Source organism: Callorhinchus milii, unplaced genomic scaffold, assembly GCF_018977255.1.
Source record: "Callorhinchus milii isolate IMCB2004 unplaced genomic scaffold, IMCB_Cmil_1.0 Scaffold2, whole genome shotgun sequence".
NCBI lineage: Eukaryota > Metazoa > Chordata > Chondrichthyes > Chimaeriformes > Callorhinchidae > Callorhinchus > Callorhinchus milii.
In genome coordinates this window covers 46,753,196-46,773,125 of record NW_024704743.1, presented here as the reverse complement: position 1 = coordinate 46,773,125, position 19,930 = coordinate 46,753,196, and the positions used below count along the sequence as shown (strand labels likewise).

Genomic DNA, 19,930 nt, shown 5'->3' with positions numbered 1-19,930 from the left:
TTAATTAAATTATGTTTTTCTTTGTTTTAAAGAAATAGGTGAAAATACAGAATGCTTGAAAAAGAAGATATCCGAACTGAGATTATATTGTGATCTTCTCCTCCAGCAAGTGAACACCTTAAAAGAAAATACACAACTGGATCAGTCTAAAGATACAACCAGTTCAGAGGTGCTTATTACTATTGCATTGTGCATATCCATCATCAGAAGTTCTCGTACCATCTCTAGATGTGTAGAATGTAAATTCTGTAGAACGGACAGTAAAGACATTTTATTGTTTCTATTTCCCCTATTTGTACACAGTTATTACACTTAACAGTAATTACTGCAAAATGCTTTAAGATATTTTGATGTCATAAGGTGTTGCATCAAACACAAGAATTATTGTTATTGGCTTTTATCGGGCACATGTTATGCAACATTCATTGGATTTGTGTAAATAATGGGTTCCGTTATGTGCCATGTGTGAACCTTGTGAATTATGTGTCATTTGTAAACAAGTACATTGAGAGTTGCAGGTGCCCATAACTGTGGAAATATAAACCAATGACAGGAATTGTTTGTTAACTTTATAATCAAACCTATTTATTGATGAATTCCATAATTAGTGCCCTTTTATTTTAATTCATTTGCACATTGTTGCGAAATAGACCCCAAATTGTTGAAATGGAACTTAATGATCAAATACAGTTGGGTGGTGCTCTGGCTCGCAGTGAAAGTATTTATTTTTCTATATGAATAATACAATAGGCAAGTCAGTAGTGAGTAATATACTATAATGTGACCTTTAAAATTTACGAATGACATTTCATTTAAAGCTGTTTGCTTCTGTCACACACTCTATGTGATTAACCGATGAGGTTTGTGATCTGCCTCCAACCACACTCAAAGTTACTGGCTAGGGTGACCAGCCTTCTGATCCATAGGGCAAAGTGCCGGACCTTTGTCCAGTGTTACCCCATAATCAACACAGGTATTTAATTACAATGGGTCTCTGGCCACAACAAATGAGATCTAATGGTATTTTGTGTGGAGCTGGGAAAGGGTTAAAATACGAAGAGGACTTTCCCATAGGTTTGTTAAAAAGGGACTAGAGAAAACATCAACTGGGAGCTTTGGAGTTTGTTTACTGTTTCCTTTTACAAAATGTCTCATTGTGCCCTGTCCTTTTAGACCATATATGGTGTGAGAGCTTGTGTATTTCTGTGCCTGTTACAACACTTGTCTATGGAGGCTGGGACTGTTTTCTTTCTCAATCACCATTCCTGACGACCTGAGTTCCCAAAATTCCCAAAAGAATTTTGGAAAATCTAAGCATTTGCCAAGATATTGCCATCCAAAGGATCTAGAGGCATCACTCCTGGATAGCTGTCAGGTGGCCACTGAGAACACGGTTCCTTGCCAAAGTTTCACAACTATCTGTGCCATACAGAGGCTGCCTGGTACCCTTTGGTACAATGGCAATTTACAGCACAGAGAAGATCATTTGACTCATCATGTCTGTGTTGGCTCTTTGAAAGAGAAATCAATTCAATCCCATTTGTGTCTGTTCCTCATAGACCTGCAAATTACTTTTTCTTAAGATGTAGAAAACATTGCTTGCATGGCAGGCATATTTTGGGATGCAGGTAGAGCTGTTTTCTTAAAATTATTTTAACATTTGAATGAAGGGTATACTACAGGGTTTAAAGGTAGACTGCTCCTCGCATGTATTCAAAGCATTTGGAGCAGATTGAAAGGTGTTTTTTATTTAATGTTTTTTTAATCAAGCAGCTTTATCAAATTGCATCAACATGTGCTTTGTACATATTGTTACTTTTATTAATAGCCAGGAGTGCTGGTATTTGTACTGTGGCTTGTTTCCTGGAGCTTAACATCTGCTAGTAACATTAGGCACAGTAATAGGCCTCAGCGTCTGCCAGGTCATGTCATCTACATGACTTTGAACCTGCTTTTGGTTCATTATTTTCTAAAATCAAAGAGTTGGTTCATTATTTTCGTAAATCAAAGAGTTTTGTAGAGTTAGAAAGGAGTATTGCTATACATGTCTACCTTACCTCACCCACCAGGCTGCACTTGATTCTTTTCCATTCCCTTATGGATATAAGTGAACTTTATACACCAAAACTATTAACACACACAAATAGTATAAATCAATATTGCAAACAAATTAGTTTGCAAATTGCCGCCTTCTGTTCTTTTTGTCCCCCCCGCTACACACACGCTCAATATATTTTCTGTATTTGTGGCCAGCGCCTTGGGATGTCCTCCTGATGTGAAAGGTGCTATACAAATGAAATGTGTTGTCATTGTTAAGGAGATAGAAACATAGAAATCTACAGCGAGTGTTAGGCCATTCAGCCATCGAGTTCCCCCTGGCTCACAGAGCAACAACAACAACAAGATTCCATTTATGGAGCGCCTTTCACGTCGAGAGGACGTCCCAAGGCACTGGACAGTTGGATCGGGACCCGAACGGGGGAAATGGTTAGCGTGAGGGGAGGGAAGGGAGGGAGCGAGGAGGTGGTAGAGAGTCGAGAGGGGAGCTGAAGGCACGGTTGAAGAGAAAGGTCTTGAGACCGGCCTTGAAGGAGGAAAGGGAGGAGGCCCCGAAGGCACTGGGGGTTAGAGTTCCAGAGCCTGGGGGCTGAGAGGCTGAAAGCGCGGCCACCGATGGTAGGGCGGTTGGGGCGGAGGATGTGGAGCAGACCGGAGCCAGAGGAACGGAGGGTACGGGCAGGAAGGTAGGGGGATAGTAGGTCAGAGAGGTAGGAGGAAGCAAGGCCGTGAATGGCCTTGTAGGTGAGGATATAGTAGGTTAAGTTTCTTTTTCCCTCCCAAACCCTGGCCTGAGAATACAGAGGCAGTGCACACCACATTTCTTTCTCCTTCATCCATCACAAAGCTGTTAGCATAACCCATAGCTGATCTATTACTGGTTTATCTCCATGGTATAGCAGGTGTTTTCCTGACTGGTTATGTGGTTTGATTGCATCGGCTTGGGGTTTGGTTAACAAATTTGCCAGGCTAAGCCAATTGTGACACTTCCCCTATCACTAACTGACTTTTGACTGCAGTAAAATTTTAATCTGATGACCATGTTTCCTTGTACCCTGTAATTGTATGTGCTGCGAGAAGATTGATATGGGAGCTCTTCTAAGAACAACTTGCAACTCCTTCATGAAAACATTGGAAGAGTGCATGCAAATTTCAAACACTACCTTTGGACCTGAACTGTTGTATCCCACACACCTAGACTCCCTGCACATGGCTATCATGAAACCAAACCGGGTAGGTTTTCTGCCTGTCTTAAGTTAATTTGTAACCTCTGATGATTTGTGGCTATTTGAGCATTTTTTTCAAAGAATATCATATTTATATAAAATAAGCAATTGCAACTTAATATAAGATACTCGATGAAAACTCTCTCTTCAATGTTTCTGAGTTGAGTATTGAAACATGGTATTCTACTGTCAGGTAGGTGTCTGCTCTTAGCCTACTTATTGAAAATGATGAGCAGTGGGGCAAATTCAGCATCCAGCAACAGATTTGATGTCTTTGTTGGTATCTCGATATTAGTATCTCTGTATTTCAAATTGATCAACCACTGCATAAAAAGGGGTACCTGATTTGCATTTAAATTTTGTTTTATCTGATTAAATGTTCTGCCTTAAAAAATACCAAACTTTATTTTTTTAAAAAAAGTTTAGGACTGGATCTAAACTGACTGGACAGGTCCTAGTGTCGGGATTTTGTGTATTGTGACCCTCCTTTTTAATGGGACAAGTCCAAGGCACAGTTTGAAGCTGCTATTGTCATTCTTACGCAGGAGAAAAGCTGATGTGGATCATTTAGGTATTAAATCTTTCAGGAGCAAATGCTCTTGAGAGGCCACATTGAGGCAGACGGTTTGTGGAGAAGTGAGTAATTACCACATTGTAGTAAATAAATTAGCAGTGGGTAGCAGTCTTCCAGGTAACTCACCTTCCAGCTGTTTGGGGAACCTTGTCGCGCACAAAATGGCTGTTGTGTTTGTTTACAAGAAAAACAGTTGCTAGTTTAATGATAATTATTGTAAAGTTGCTTCATTCATTCCAACATATAAGTACATATATGAATATACCTGTTCTTTCTGCAAAGCTCACACAATGTGAAGTCTTTTTTGGTGTTTGACAATTTATTCAAACCCTTGAATTCATTGTACTTTGTTCTCGACTGTTTTCTTTTGTAGGTTAAGCATCCTCCTCTGCCCAATTGCAGTGCTGTGGAAAGGTAATAGTGGTAATGATTTTCAGGCGTGGGGAGTTGTAGTTAATAACATATCTGTGTGAGGGTTGGGGCATAAATGAAAGAAAATATTTTAAAGAGTCGTATTGGAAAAATCTCTTAGCAGCTTTCTAAACCCACCGTACTGTACAAATATTAGTAAATAACTTGTGACATCATCATTCAACATGTGTGTTCCTCCCAAACCACAAATGGATTGTTAAAAGTTTCTTTCATTGAAACGTGATCCTTTATTTATGTAACTTTGATGAAGGGAAGAACTATATACTTAAATCACTCCCTTTTCCCTATCTTCCCTCCCACCTTCCTCATCACCATCAGCTTTTATTTAAGGCAATAATCTTACTGTTTGTTTTAGGAGGAAAGAGCTAAACAACAATTGTCAAAATGGGTCAGCAATAGAAGAAGCCAACGTTAATACTTGGAAACGGGAACTGAGTGAAAACCATGATCAACATGAAGTAATTTCAAGACGGGAGAGTGTAGAAAATGGTACAGAGGGTGAGTCTATTTAAGACAGCAAAGTTGCTGCAGAGTCACTCTGGTTATAGAGCAGAAACAGCAAAGCCTTGGAGTAGTGTTCCTCAATTGACAGCATGATGGAGGAAAACTTATTGAAGGGGATATATGATAAACAGCAACAAATTACATTTCATGTCAGGAGAACGTCTCAATGCCCACATGGAAATGCTGCTCTTGGCTAATTGTAAAATACTTCAATGATCCACGTCTACCTAAAAGAGGAAATAAAAATGCACTTGAGTTTTTTTTAAAAAAACAAGTTAATTTTAATTTACAAAATATATTGTGTTCCTCGGAGTTGATCTGTTACAGCATTATTTAATGACAATTTCTGTTGCAGAAATTAAATCAGATTTTTGCATAGTGCTTTGAGACATTGCCCTACATGAAAAGCACTATGCAAATGAAAGTGTTATTGCGTCGATTAGCTTCTAACTTGTAAAATGTCCTCAGATTTGGTTTTGTGGATTTTATAAGATTTATTTTAAAAATGCATCATATGCGTCGTGCTGCGCCGACTACCAAATCTATACTTGAATTGTTTTTTATATATATATATATATAAAAAAAAGATCTAAATGCGTGTTGAAAAAGGCAATCAAGCAAATGGGCAATGGCTTTGCTTACATTACATTGTCCAGTATCTTACTATTTTCTTCTGAAACATCCCCTTTTGTTCTCGTCAGCTGAGATTGAAGAAAAGGAGCACTATACTTCAGGCCATCACTGTATGCAAATTGATAAGGCGAGCATGGTTCGACTGCAGCACTGCACAATCCTGAAACTGCCCATGCAGCACACAGCCTCTACTTCAGTCTCTGAATGGTGTTTTTTGTATTTTGTTAATTCATTTGGCTGAGACTATCATATCTATTCAGTGGCAAACCCACCAGCCACGAGAGAATATACAACACCAGTTTAACAACGAGAACGTGCTCTTATCAAGATTTTACGTTGAGATTTCTTTGTTATTTGCGGTAAAGAGAAGACGTGTATAAGAGCCAATACAGCAAATAAAAACAAGTTAAACTATCTTTGATATTCCTGATATAGGGCCAGTCTGAAATGTTAACCTATTTTTCACTTTCAGATACTGATTGACTTGCACTATATTTCAAGCATTTTTGTTTCATTTTTACTGCATTCTCAATAACCTGTGAGAAAGAAATAATAGAAATATCAGAATTCTGTTGTGTGCCCCTTTTCTATTAAAAAAATATATATTGGATACTTAATTCAAATGGCATTCAATGGTGAAAATTTATTAGCTAATTCTAGTGTCCTAATTGTTATATTTCTAAACAGTCTTGTCTAATTCTGTGTTTTTGTTCCCTGTTATTTCCTTAGGGATAATGGATCTTTCCAAATCAGAAGATGTGGCCACTGAGGAGACCGGGGTGAATGTTGAACTCCAGCCGTCTGCATCAACTACTGAAGATGAGATCGAGGAGTGCAGTCAGGAGGAACTGGACAGTGCATCACCTCCCACAGAAGAGAAGGAAGAAAAGATTGAAACGTTTTTTAGTGCGATGGAACAAAGGTATGAAAATCTCCACAGTTTGCACAAGCAACATTAACTCTTTCAGAATAGGAGGATTTCAGTCTGTGTTTTATTTTGTATTGAATTTAATTGTATTTTAAAAGTTTGAGCTTCAGTTTGTAATCACTCTCTGTGTAGGTATGTCTGTTTTAAATCAGTAACCAATGCAGAGAAATTCTATTTGGAATTAGATTTACTCAGTTTATGTAGTGTTTCGCAGCTTGCAGAAGTTGGCAAAATGTTGAATAGAGTCTTACCTTGAAGCAAGTATTTTGTAGCTCTTAAAAGAATTCACAGAATTATTTTAATTCTGGCTGGCTTCAAAATTAAGGCTGCATTTAAGAATTTGCCAAATTCTGGACACCCTGAAATGCTAAGAAATTCATGTAAATCTGGTGGAATTTCCATTCCAGAGGAAGCAAAGACCAATCATTTGGAACACAAGGAGTAAATCTTTTCAGAACATTGAAATCTTCTGAATGTAATGAGTTGTGAACCCTATGCGTAGTCATTTGCAAATTCTATCTATTTGCTTTTGACATTCTAAAACGATTTCTGAAGTGTTTTTGAATGTTCCAATATTTAGTTTAGTTTTGGAGAAATCTTAATATAAATTGATTATATAGTTTTAAAATTGCAGTATTACCATTATTTTGCCTACAGTCACCCTAGTGACCAAAAGTGCTGTAGAAGTGGTCTGCTCACAGTTAAGTGGACTCTGAAGCTCTTAGGGCAAAATATTCTTGCCACGATTTGCAGCAACCTCAATTAAATCGTAGCGCAACCTGGATTCAATTACCAGCAGGAACCCGGTTGTTAATCGATTGGCGGATCGCTTTTCTGGGGATAATAATCCTTAAAAAAAATTTGGTCACTCAATCCACGAATGTCTGTGGGACACTGCTGTGTGCAATTGGCTGCCACGTTTCGCCCACAAATATACAGTCAATTCACTTCACAGTATATTCTGTGAAGCGCTTTGAGACATCTTGAAGACATGAAAAGCGCTATCTCAAATATTTATTATTAAAATATTTCTTATTTGTGGCTTCGGAGTTGGTCTCAGATCTGCTTGATTTGTTATCTGATCCTGTTGTTTGGATATACAATGCAAATTCACTTTTTGCCAAATATCTTCAGCTTCTTTTGTATAAATGTTTGTTTGGGTAGCATCAAAATCCTTTGATTTGTATGTGACTAGGGAGTCTCGTAAATGCCATATCTTAATTGTTGTTCATAGAAGGGATTCTGGGTGCATTTAAGTACGTAACCATCAAGCAAAAGATTGACTGTTTTGCATCATAAACCCTTTTCATTCCTTGTTACTCACATAATTAAGCATACTTATTCCACCTATACAGATTTACAAATGGTGCATCATAGAAATCCATTTGTATATGGTTTGTACATGATGCTTCTGAATCACTTGTCTTTCTCCACCATCTTTCACCTGTGGCTACTTTCAACAACTGTGTCTACTCTGTTCTTGCAATGTTCTATGGATGTCTAATTCATGCATGCTATTTTAAATTATCAATAGCTAACCATGTTACCACTGCTTTTGAAGTCCTGTGTTACATAGATTTCATTTTTTTTCATTTTAGCATATATAGAAATTCTAGCTTTATGATCAGTCACAGAAAAGCGCTATATCAAATGCAAGGATTATTATTAAAAATAAATATTGTGCATCATTTACTTAGAGGGATACTTTTCAAGCTTTTGCTTTTTGTAATTGATACAAAATTGCTCACCTGATCTCTCTGGTTTTGCATTGACTGGGAACCTGGTGATCTCTATTTATTGTGCTTGAAACTGGGTTTAATGATTATAGCACACATCTATATAAAAAAAAGTAAAGTAGTGAGATCCATTTGTCTTTCTTTGAGCTAGTTGCAGGTGTGGAGGATCAGTTAAAGAATTGTTATGCCCTGTACAAATTACCAGACCCAACCTTACAGGAGAAAAAGCAAAGAGCTGAATTTGGTAATAAAAAATTAAGAAGTCAAATAATTTGAAGAAAACTCTTAATTCCATCGATAGCAATAAACCCATATATAACTAGCTACTGTATATACTTGAGATAACAGATTACATTTTGAAACTTCAAGCCCATGCGCTCTGAGACAGTTTATAGTTTTTGAATCCACTTGAATTTGACAGTTTCTTTCTCGACAGTGGAATACTAAAGTAATACAATAATACTTTTAAGCAAGCAATCCAAAACTACTCTGAGTTGAGATTTCCTGAAATGAAACATTGGAAATCTGTTGAACTGAGTGTAGACTGGCAGTCAGCCCGCACTCTCAGCGAGCTCCCAGTACGCAGACTTCGACCCTTTATCGCCATCTATAAGCATATGAGCCCAAAGACCAGTCGTATCCATGTACAATTCCGTCAAGCACCAGCCTCGCAAGCGAGAGGACGTGTGGAGTACTGTAGCTCAGGGTTTCGAGCACTCGCCTCACAAGCGAGAGGATCCGGGTTTGCTTCCCAGGCAGGGCGAAACCTTACGCAAGTTTCCTTAGTCCACACGCACAGACACACACAAACACGCCTCTGTTTACCTAGCAGTAAGTAGGAACCCGGTTGTTAGTCGATTGGCGGCGGATCGCTTTTCTGGGGATAATAATCCCTTCAAAAATATTAATAATAATTTAGTCACCCAATCCACGACTGTTTGTGAGACATTGCTGTATGCAATTGGCTGCCGTGTTTGACCGACAAAATACACAGTCATTTCACTTTACAGTGTATCCTATGAAGTGCTTTGAGACATCTCGAAGACGTGAAAAGGCGCTGTATCAAATGCAAGGATTATTCTTCTTATTAATCAGAAGTAGCCTGCTTTGGATTCAATTTTCTGGCAGTGGCCAACCCCAAATCTCAGAATGATGTGGTAGTGAACAGTACGGGGGCTTGATCGTGGCGCCAAACCAAAAGGAAACTTGGCTGAAATACCTGTAAATATTTCCAACTTGCCAGAAATTTCAAATTATGTAGGGAAGCACTTAAAACCATATTTATTTGGAAAGTTTATATACTCCGGATAAAATAGCATTGCTTAAAGCTGCGAAAAACATCAAGGTAAACAAGTGTGAAACATCACATTATAGTGAATCCTTTCAAAGAAAATCCGAAGAAATATTTTTAAGTTTAAATCATACGAAACAACAAATTAAGTAGATTTGAGACATCTCTAAGACCGGACTACAACTACTCTCCCAGATGTTGTAACTAACTCAGAATTGTTTTTCTCTGTTCTGAGCACTGAATCCTTTTAAGCGACTGTTAAGATTGCTGACAATTGTTCCACTGATCATGGATAGCACTGATAATCACTAACTGAATTGTAAATGTAGCGAATCTGTGAGCTCAAGAGCAAATTGAATATGCTTCCTCTCTTCCCAGAGAGTTGGTTGTTAATACGCAACATAATATTTTCGGAGACCTGGCTAAATAAGCAGGAAATCTCCCTATTAGTTCAAGTAATATCAGTTACCAGCAGAAGAGTTTTACAAATGAAAATAGACTTTGATATAAATTAAAAATTGTGAATGAGCTGGAACGTCATGAAAGAAATAACATTGGAGGTTCTGCCTGTGCAGCTCACAGCAAGAAACATCTGTGGCAACCGTATGACCAGATGGTTTTGCATTTCATACTGATTTTTTTAAAAAAGGAATCCATTTGGAGATGAAGTGATACCCAATTTAAACATAGCCAATGGGATTGGTTCCATGTCAGTTCACCTTCAACAATGTAATACAATTTAAGAATTCAGATGCAGTGTTAACCTGGAAAGATTATGATTTCAGGTTTTAGTGGTTTAGTGGGGACCTGAAATGTACAACAATGTCACTTAGGGGGTCAATATTACGGCCACCTTACATTTTCCATAATTTATCCCAAGTATTTACCCCATATTCTTTGCCTCCTTACCTTAGCTATTAATTACATAAAATCAAACCTTGTCATAAGGCTTCCAAAAATCTAATTCTATATGATCACTGCAGTTCCCTTGTTTCTTGTGTTAGGAACCTTGTGTTGTGTTAGAGAGCTTCAGATGAAGCAGCATCTTCAGCCCAGATTTCAGCTTGATCAGTTTAATTAAAAAAACAATTAAGCTTCAAAAAGCTCCTGCAACTGGTGGCTGGCTTAATTTCTCATTTGAATATACAGTAGCTTCATTCACATGATTTCTTGTTTCTATAATATTGCACTGTTGAATCTTTCAAATGATTTAAGACATTGCTAACAATCGAGGGTTTGATATTCACTTGTGTTTTTTTAATCTAGAATATGTCAGTATAACTGAATGAATAATAATTAGACATTATTACAATCGTCCCATTGGATACAGCGCCTTATCACATTGTCGAGACATCTCAAAGCGCTTCCCAGAACATACTATAAAGTGATTTAACTGTATATTTTGTGGCGAAACGCAGCAGTCAATTGCGCACAGCAATATGCACTGTCTTGACAAATTGAAGATGAGCTAAAAGATTAATCTGTCTAAGTTTTAATAATCTAAGGTAGGCTGTCCAGTCTGTTCTTGCTTGGGTTAAATTCCAATGTTGCCTGTATTGTTTTTGTTTTTGATCCTTTCTGCCGGTATATGTGAGTCTATTTTGGTTTTTAGATTTAATGATATTGAATTTGAAGAAGACAAGGGTATCCCAACTGTGCCGTTTCTGGAAGCATGTTATGCAATAGTTCCAGTATTAGGTAGGAATTTTGTCATATTCATTTTTGCAATATTCTAGCTCACATTTTTAAACTAATAGTACAAACTCTCCTGTGGATTAATTGGAAACCAACTCATTTTAATATCTTAACTTTTTATTTTGCATTTTTCTGTTGTCAGCGATTGTCTTGTAACCCCAGTTTCCAACCTAAACATGATTGTGCTAATGCCTCTTCTACTCGATGCTTGCTTTTCTTTTTTTTCTTTTGATGGCTGTTGTGTACATTATTTTTTAAATTTGTTTTGCCTTACACTGGTTGATCATAATTTAATCTCCCCCACTAAGATTGTGGGAGTTAAGTACATGAATACACTCAAATATGCAGTTAGTATCTGATTTCTCTGTTCTGCAAAAGTTCTTCAATCGATACATTTTAACATTTAAGAATCCTTTCATAAATAGTTTGTAAGTTACAGCCTTTTTGTAAATAAGTAAATGTAACCTTCCAACTATTGAACTTTGAACTGATACGTATACAAACACAAGGAAACCTTGTTGTAAGTGTGGCCATCTGCATCTAGTGTCGCAGTGACCATGTTGTGAGTGAGTGATATGATCAACTTCATGCATGTTGCATTCATTTGCACTGAGCGCAGGAAGCTCTATTAATGTCACTATGTCACTTACTGCACATTGCACTTGTGTTCTATTTGCAGCAAGTACAACTTCCTTTTTGAAGTGATGTCGGTGATGCTTTGCTGCCTAGCAGGCATGTGCATTGCACCGGAAGTGATATCTGAGGTGACCAAACAATCTGGAAGCCATTCTGGGTTGTCAGGAAACCACTGACAATCACTTGCTGTGCGTTTTGTGCATTATTCTGTGTTTTTTGTCGTGCCTCTGACATATTGGACCCAGGTAACCATGATATGAGGCTGTATTGACCTGCATTTAGTCTGAGAGAGTACACAGACTCAGACACTCAATTCCTTTCAAGTTGAATATGAAGTTTAATGTTTAGTGTTGAAAGTGTGGCAAATTGGGCAAGTTTAGTGCCCAAAATGTGCAGCACTTTTTTTTGAAGTGCAATGGCAAAAGTCAATATGAAGATAATACGTAAAATTAAGGTCCAATTTCATTCATTTTGGATTTGGAAGCTCTATTGTACACAGATGTTTTCGTTTTTGAAGATGGAGGGCCCCATTGTGACTGGTGAGACAGCTCGAGCAGAAAGAAAAAGTTGCTGCCTTTCAGTCGCCCGCATTAGATTAAGAATGTTCAAAAACATTCTGGAAAAAAAACTGTTTGAAAAATGTTCATGGCGTCTCCTTGATCTGAAACCTACGATGTAGTGTGTGATTGTGAAACTAGTGACATTTCATGCGACAAAAGCATTCAGTAGTTTAAAAATGTATTGACTTTTCTTTTTCAAAATATTGTTTAGTTTTAGAGAAGAATTAAATGTAGGTCATTCTTTCAGTGTAAATAATTCCAGCTACCTTTCTAATTTCTCCAACAAGAGGTTTACAGTTGCTTCATGTTGCGTCTGCATTAAATGCAAAAGTAGATGAGCTGTTTGCAAAAGTCTGTTTCTTACAAAACAAATGATGGAATGCTATTGTTTTTTATTGAACTTCTGTTGCTGTTTGTTTCCCCTCATAGATAAACTTGGTCCAACAGTCTTTGCACCTGTTAAGTTAGATTTTGTGGGTAATATTAAGGTAAGTGTCACTAATTTATTGTTCATCTAATTTTAAATGATAAATGCATTTTTTCTGAACATTACAAATTATAGTTTTACGCAGTGCTGCTCTTTTAAATGGTTCAAAACATCATCCCATCAATATTGCAAAAAAAAGTATTTTGCTTCCAGAAAGTAAATCAGAAGTACATCACTGATCCTGAAAGGTTCACCACACTTCAGAAGATAGTACTGTATGAAATTGAAACAGATGTGGCCACAGTCAGAAACTCTGCAACTGAGGCCCTGCTTTGGCTGAAAAGGTATGGTTTGAGCTTTAATACCCTTAAGCTTGTCACGATGAAAGACTTCTGGTTCTGCTGGTGATGGGACTCTAGAACTCCATGACACTGAGTATCAATAGGCTATCTGCCCGTAGAAAAGTATTGGTTCAATTGGCTTGTCATGACACTGGACTGTCTCATTTAAAAAGCAGCTTGATGCTGTGATATGGAGATGGGGTGGGGGCAAGGGGCGTTAGGGAGGGTATTCTCGAGGGATGAGTCAGATAATTTAAAGAACCTCCTTCATCCTTCAAATTGTGTAGGCTATCACCATTCCTGTCAGTGGGTTATAGTCGGCAGTGGAAACCCTGGCTGACTATTTTCTTTCTCCTTATATCTTTTCTTCCCCCTCCCCCCAAACCTAAGGCAAATACCTACCTCTTATTTATTTAGAAGCATAGAAATTTAGGGCACAGAAGAAGACCGTTTGGCCAACAAATTTTTACAGAATTGTTTTAAAATAATAGTTCAGAAAATGTATGGTTGGTTTAAATAGCCATGTGAAGTTTAGTAATCATGATAATAATCATACCATTTGGTATAGCGCTTTCACGTAGGGAAGACATCTAAAAGTGCTTCACAAGATTTTACTGTAAGGTGGTGTGACTGTGTATTTTGTGGGAGAATATACATAGTCAGATGACAGGGTAGATAAACCTTGGGTAAGTTTCCTTACTCCACACGCCTAATAATAATCCCTCAAAAAAAAAATTGGTCATTTCAATCCACGACTGTTTGTGGGACACTGCTGCACGCAGTTGGCTGCCGCCTTTCGCTCACAAAAATACAGTCAATTCACTTTACAGTCTATTCTGTGAAGCGCTTTAAGACGTCGAGAAGACGTGAAAAGAGCTATATCAGATGCGAGGATTATTATTATTTATATTATAAAGCATACAAAGATTCATTGAGTTTTCAATTTATCCAATGCTGCCCTCTAGTGTTAGAATGCACTTTACCTGAGAAAAATTGAACTTTGTTGGAATAAAGTAAGAAAATTAGCTATTGATACGATCCTTTCTGCCTCTGGCTTAATTCTAAAATAATGCTATTGAACCTAGTACATTCAGTGAAAGTTCAGAGGTGGCAAGGTCATTTTTATTCTTGGGCAACCAGTGTGAGGTTCACAGTTGTGGTTTATGACACTGTTTTACCCTTTCTCTATTGCTTCTTTCTGCTGCACTGAAGATTGTGTTATATAGTAAACTCCTGGGCTTCACTAGCCAATACCATTTAAGACGCCACATTGTCAATATTCCATATAATACATGTATTATAGACATGTATGACTACTGACAGTGGCTCTCTCTGTGTTAGTGTATACAATACCTGCTCACAGTATCCTCTTGCGGCCCCAGAACACCTATACCTAATTTGCCACTCCGGATACTTGTCACTTGAGCAGTTTTCTCTTGGAGTGATCAGTTCAGTGTCCTGTATTTTAAAAACATTTTATTTTCTGAAATCAACCTCGACATTGAATTTAAACATTTTAAAATTCAATGACTTTTCCATGTGCTTGTGTGACAGAGGACTGAAATTTCTGAAAGGATTTTTGGAGGAAGTGATGAATGGAGAAAAGGACATCCAAACAGCACTAAGTAAGTTTAACCAAACAAGCACAATGACTAATGCTTCACCTGGACCAAACTCCTCACGCACATCACCCCAATCCTCGCCAGACTGCTCTAGTTCCCTGTCTCCGAAAAGATTGATTTCAAGATCCTCAGTACAATACAACAAATTTACATTTATATATCGCTTTTCACGTCTGGAGGATGTAACGTACAAACCACTCTCACATACCAATCCCATCCAGCCCTAGCATCTCCCTGCTTCTTTGACCTGCTAATATACCATCCCTCTTGATTCACCTAATGCACACCTGCTTTGTGTCCCACAACACCTCTGTGCCACCATTGTGGCTGTGCCTTCAGCGACTACGGCCCTTAACCTCTGAAACTTCCTGCCTTAATCTCTGCACCTTGGCCCTCATTATCCATCTTTAATTCCCACCTTAAGACCTACCTCTTTGACTGCCCCTATCGTCATCTCCCCCTATCCCTTGGTCGGTATTCAAGCCCAGCACTGAGTGGTAATCTGAGACTCTATCCTGTTTGAAGATTGTTATATAAATGCAAGTTGTCATGTGATAACCATTCCTGTTACTTTTCAGTTGTGTAAAAAAGCGGACCTACTGTTGAATAATTTGACATTTGTGAATTAAACCAAAGAGATCATCAATGCATAACGAATTGACAGACAATCTTAGAAGGAGAAGAGGAAAAGGCCATTTAGTCGTTGAGCCTGCTCTGACATTTCATTTGATTATGGGAACTCTTTGTATTTCTGATCTGAGAATGACTCAGGGACAGTCCCTGTGATTTTTGTTTTTCCTGTCGATGACTTGACTGAATTCAATGTTTCTGTGGACCTAGTAATAATAATAACCTCTTTCAAAACCAAGGTAGATGATCTCTGTTTCAATGTATTTTAACCTGATGATGACAGTTCTTGTACAGGAGTCTGGCTGTTTTAGGGTGATGGCTTATGATTTCTCTAAATTAAATAGTAAAGTGAAACCATATTCCTCTGATTCCAATTGTTCTGCCAAAAATACTCAGAGAAATACAAGTCTAGTCTTTAATGGGTTTGGAAAATCGCAGAATGCTCAATGTTTATTTTTCTGTATGGCAACACAGCCAGATAAATGGGCAGATACCTACGTAATGAACTGCACTCATTTGTGGGCTGTTTGTGATTAATCAGTTTTAAATGCAGTTTACACTCTGTTGTGGAAGAGAAATGAAAAGTCCAATTCCAGTATTTTTAAGTCTTTTTCATAAAACTGCTATTTTTTAATGTCTATTTTCAGCACAATATAAAATACACAAATATATACAGTTCCTTATGTTTGCTTATCCTTATGTTACCTTATCACCACATTGAGATGCCTCAAACTGCTTTCCAGGATTTTACTGTTAAGTGTAGTTACTGTATTTGTAGGCAAACGTGGCAGTCAATTTGGCACAACAATGTCCCACAAACAGCCAAGAAGGCTTTCTGCTCACATTTTAGATTTCAATAAGCGCTCTGAGATGCTACCCTATGTGAAGGATGCTGTACAAATGCAAATTGTTGTTGTTAAATAAGTAAATGTTGTCCCATCTCTCTAAGTGACCCCGTGATATAATGAAGAGCCTTAAAACAGGCTTTATTTTACTGATCCTATTTAGTTCTTCTGATTCATAGCTTATGTTTTTCAGGTAATCATTTTAGAACTCCCGAATGAATGCTAAACTGTTCATTGGAAAACTAAACTCAACCTGATCAGTAAAGCGCACAGAAATCCCACTTAATGTATTATCAAGTTAATCACAAAGTTAATGTGACATCCTTAAGTGTATACTTTTAGCTGTTTAGCACATGTATACAGTGCATGTATTGCCTTGCCTGCTTGAATGTGATGTAGGTTGAGTTTGGGTGATAGGTTTCCCAAAGTTGTAAATAGACTAAAATGTTGTGAATATCTTTTTATATTTGTGCAAAGCAAATAAATGTTTGTGTTATTTGTCCAGATGTTGCCTATGGAAGAACACTACGGCAATACCACGGTTGGGTTGTTAGAGGTGTGTTTGCGGTAAGTGGGTTTTGTTTTTCTCGTATACTTAGCATAAATCTAATTTATTTATACCACAGTTGCATGTTTCCTATTCCCAGAAATTAAATGAAGTAAATTGACTTATTTTTGCCTTACAGTTGGCATTAAGGGCTGCCCCGTACTATGAAGGTTTCATGGCAGCACTTGCTGTAAATGAAGGTGATGAGCAGAAGGAATATTTCTGTAGAGGATTGCAGACTGATTTAAGCGACTATCTTCCAGCTATAGAGAAGCAACTGGATATCTTGGATGCTTTGTATGAAGAATACAATTTAGAATCCGATGAAGTGGTATAAAAATAAACTGGAATTTTTCATAACATCAACTTTTTAAGGAAGAAATTTTGATTTTGGAGCAAGCTGGATGTGGGAGAAAGGAAATCTATCTCTGGACCAAAGTTGTAGCAAAAATAGTTTTGGATTATATACTTGCCTGTTTTACATTTAGACGGCATTCTGTTTAATTGCCAAGGTATAGGAAAGTGTTTACTGAATTATGATGGGGAAATAGAACTAAATTTCTGTGTGACTGACTACTGCAGAATTTAAAACATTCACGTGAATATGAGGCCGATCTTTTTGAAGATCTTTGATTTTTCTCTGGAGCCAAACACTACCTTTATAAATTCTTGTTGTCAAATATTTTAACGTGTTCTGAAGCAGCACTAAACGCTATGCTCATAAATTCATAAAACAGCCCTGAAACAAAATGTCAATGTTCTTTTATCTTGCGACTCTATTAACATCTAAAATTTGCTAAAATTGACTAAGCTCCACAAAACGTTCACATCTTGTTACAGAATGTGGTTTGCTTTGGTGTACTTTAGTTGTTCACAAGCTATGGTGAATAGTGTAATAAATTGAGCAGTAGTTATTCATTTTTAGGCTTTTCTTAAACGTCATTCATTCAGAAAGGGCTTACCTACAAATAGCTGCAGTTGGTCCGATCATACAGTTTATGAATTGAATGAGTTTATGATATAATAAGGGACTACAATGTGTTGTGAACAAAGGCAAAATCTTACATTTCAATTCATATGCTAACTCATCATCATGTATTGATGTACTGAGATAATTTGCTTTTGTTTTTCGTACAAAACTACCCAATGGCGAGTTCTGCTGAATTTGTTTTTCAAATTTCAGGTTAGAAAGAAATCTTTGATTTGACCTTTTTGGAGCTTTAACAATTGCGATTTTGTCTGTTTTTTCCATACTAGTCCATACATTTAATTGATCATATTTTATCCTTATAAACCATTCCAATCTAAGACAGGCCTAAGAATTTCTGTAGTGGCGTGATCGTAACCTAAAAAGCATCGCACCTTATGAAGTGACATTTTATTTTAAGTGAGTCATGTACATGCCAAAGTTGTCCACTACTTTAATATGGACTGAATATGACATAGCTTTCACTAGGCATATGTAGACCATTGACTGAGGAGGTCATTGCAGTGACCGTAAGATAGACCACTTGATGGACACTGGCTATTAAGACTTTGGACAAAAAAACATTCAGGGAAAGGCCTGGCTTTGAAAGGAATGTAGTAGAGGATGCTGACATGAACAATTTAGAAGAAACATTACGAATTTGCCAACATTACCTTTTTGGCCAATGTATTGTTGTGTCCATTTGCCATGGGACATGACTGAGCTAACCTGATTTAGTGTAGTTTTTAGAAGCCTTCTGTAATGCAGAAAATGAACAGTGTGCTTAACATTTGCAGTTATAGCCATTTGAATTTATTTAACTGAGAAATGCACTGTATGTATATACTGGATATATTTTGTACTTATTTAATAAAAAGTTGCACTTTTATTCTAATTTGCGGATGGGTTACTTTTTGGTACAATTAAAATCTCTTGTGTTTTACACCCAATCACACTTTTTCATTTTACACTTCTGAATTTTAAGATCCTTTTGCTCACTTTTAAATACCTCCATAGTCTTACACCACCCAACCCCCTCTGCGAACTCCTGCATCCCTACTCACCTCGTCACATCCTTTGCTCACTAACTATATCCTGCTATATCTCCCTTGCCTGCTTCTCTTCAAGATCTGTGAAAAAGCCTTCAAACATTTTGCCCCCTCTGGAACTCCCTGATTCACATCCCTTCCTTCTCTGCTTTCAAATGCTGTCTGAAGATCTACCTTTTTCACTACGATTTTCACCGCCATTTTTACATGTGAGGAGAAATTTTTTCACACAGCGTGTTGTTCGGATCTGGAATGCATTACCTAAAAGGGTGGTGGAAGCCAATTCAATAACAGCTTTTAAGAGAAAAATAGATAATTGTTGGAGAGGACAAGTTTGCAAGGCTATGGGGAGAGAGCGGGGGAGTAGGATTGAATTGGATAGCTCTTTTCAAAGAGCCGGCACAGACACAATGGGCCGAATGACAAGTATACGATAGTCACTAGGAGATCAAAAAAGGAGTTTAGAAGGAACTGCTTCTTCACACAGGGCAGTGAGACTATGGAGCACACTGCCTGAAATGGTGGTTGAACCAGATAGTGTAGATGCATTCAAGAGGAAGTTCAACCTTTATACAAGGCAGAGGGTAATAGAATGGTACAGAAGGAAGTAAAGGAATGGGTGAACACTTGTGGGGAGTATAAGCTTGAACTGAGTGGCCTATTTCCATGCTGTACATTCTTTGTAATAATAATAATCCTTGCATTTGCCTTTTCACGTCTTTGAGACATCTCAAAGAGCTTCACAGCAGATACTGTAAAGTATAGTGACTGTATATTTTGTGGGAGAAACATGGCAGCCAATTGAATACAGCAGTGTCCTACAAACATTTGGGTGACCCAAGTTATGATTTTTTAATTTTTTTTGAAGGGATTTTGAAGGGGCTATTACCCCCGGTAAGGTGATCCACTAATTGACCAATAACAAAATTCCTTCTTACTGCTAGGTAAATAGGGTCATGTAGAGTAAGGAAACTTGCCTAAAGTTTCACCCCACCCAGGAATTGAGCCCAGGTCCTCTTGCTTGCGAGGTGAGCGCTCTAACCAATATGCTACAGCCTACAGGGCTAATCTATGTTGTCTTTGACATTACAAAATAGTTTTGTATTCACATTTTAAGCATTTGCCTACAGTTTACACTTTGTATTAATCCTGTGAAGCGCTTTGAGGCATCCCCCTGACATCAAATGTATTGATTATTTTTTATGAATTTTCTTTGGTGCTGTTTTAGT

General features: G+C 37.5%; 1 protein-coding gene across 1 annotated transcript in view; it reads left to right on the top strand.

Annotated features, from left to right (window-relative positions):
- The window catches only part of plekha8 (pleckstrin homology domain containing, family A (phosphoinositide binding specific) member 8), a 29,822-nt gene extending 11,275 nt beyond the window's left edge, over window positions 1-18,547 (top strand). The window contains exons 4-14 of the mRNA XM_007907010.2: window positions 33-169; window positions 3,139-3,291; window positions 4,232-4,272; window positions 4,646-4,788; window positions 6,157-6,349; window positions 10,995-11,080; window positions 12,703-12,761; window positions 12,914-13,044; window positions 14,596-14,666; window positions 16,644-16,705; window positions 16,825-18,547. Coding sequence (XP_007905201.1) covers window positions 33-169; window positions 3,139-3,291; window positions 4,232-4,272; window positions 4,646-4,788; window positions 6,157-6,349; window positions 10,995-11,080; window positions 12,703-12,761; window positions 12,914-13,044; window positions 14,596-14,666; window positions 16,644-16,705; window positions 16,825-17,022 — 1,274 coding nt within the window. The 3' untranslated portion in view covers window positions 17,023-18,547. The remainder of the gene's footprint in view (window positions 1-32; window positions 170-3,138; window positions 3,292-4,231; window positions 4,273-4,645; window positions 4,789-6,156; window positions 6,350-10,994; window positions 11,081-12,702; window positions 12,762-12,913; window positions 13,045-14,595; window positions 14,667-16,643; window positions 16,706-16,824) is intronic.
- Window positions 18,548-19,930: the final 1,383 nt, after the last annotated feature.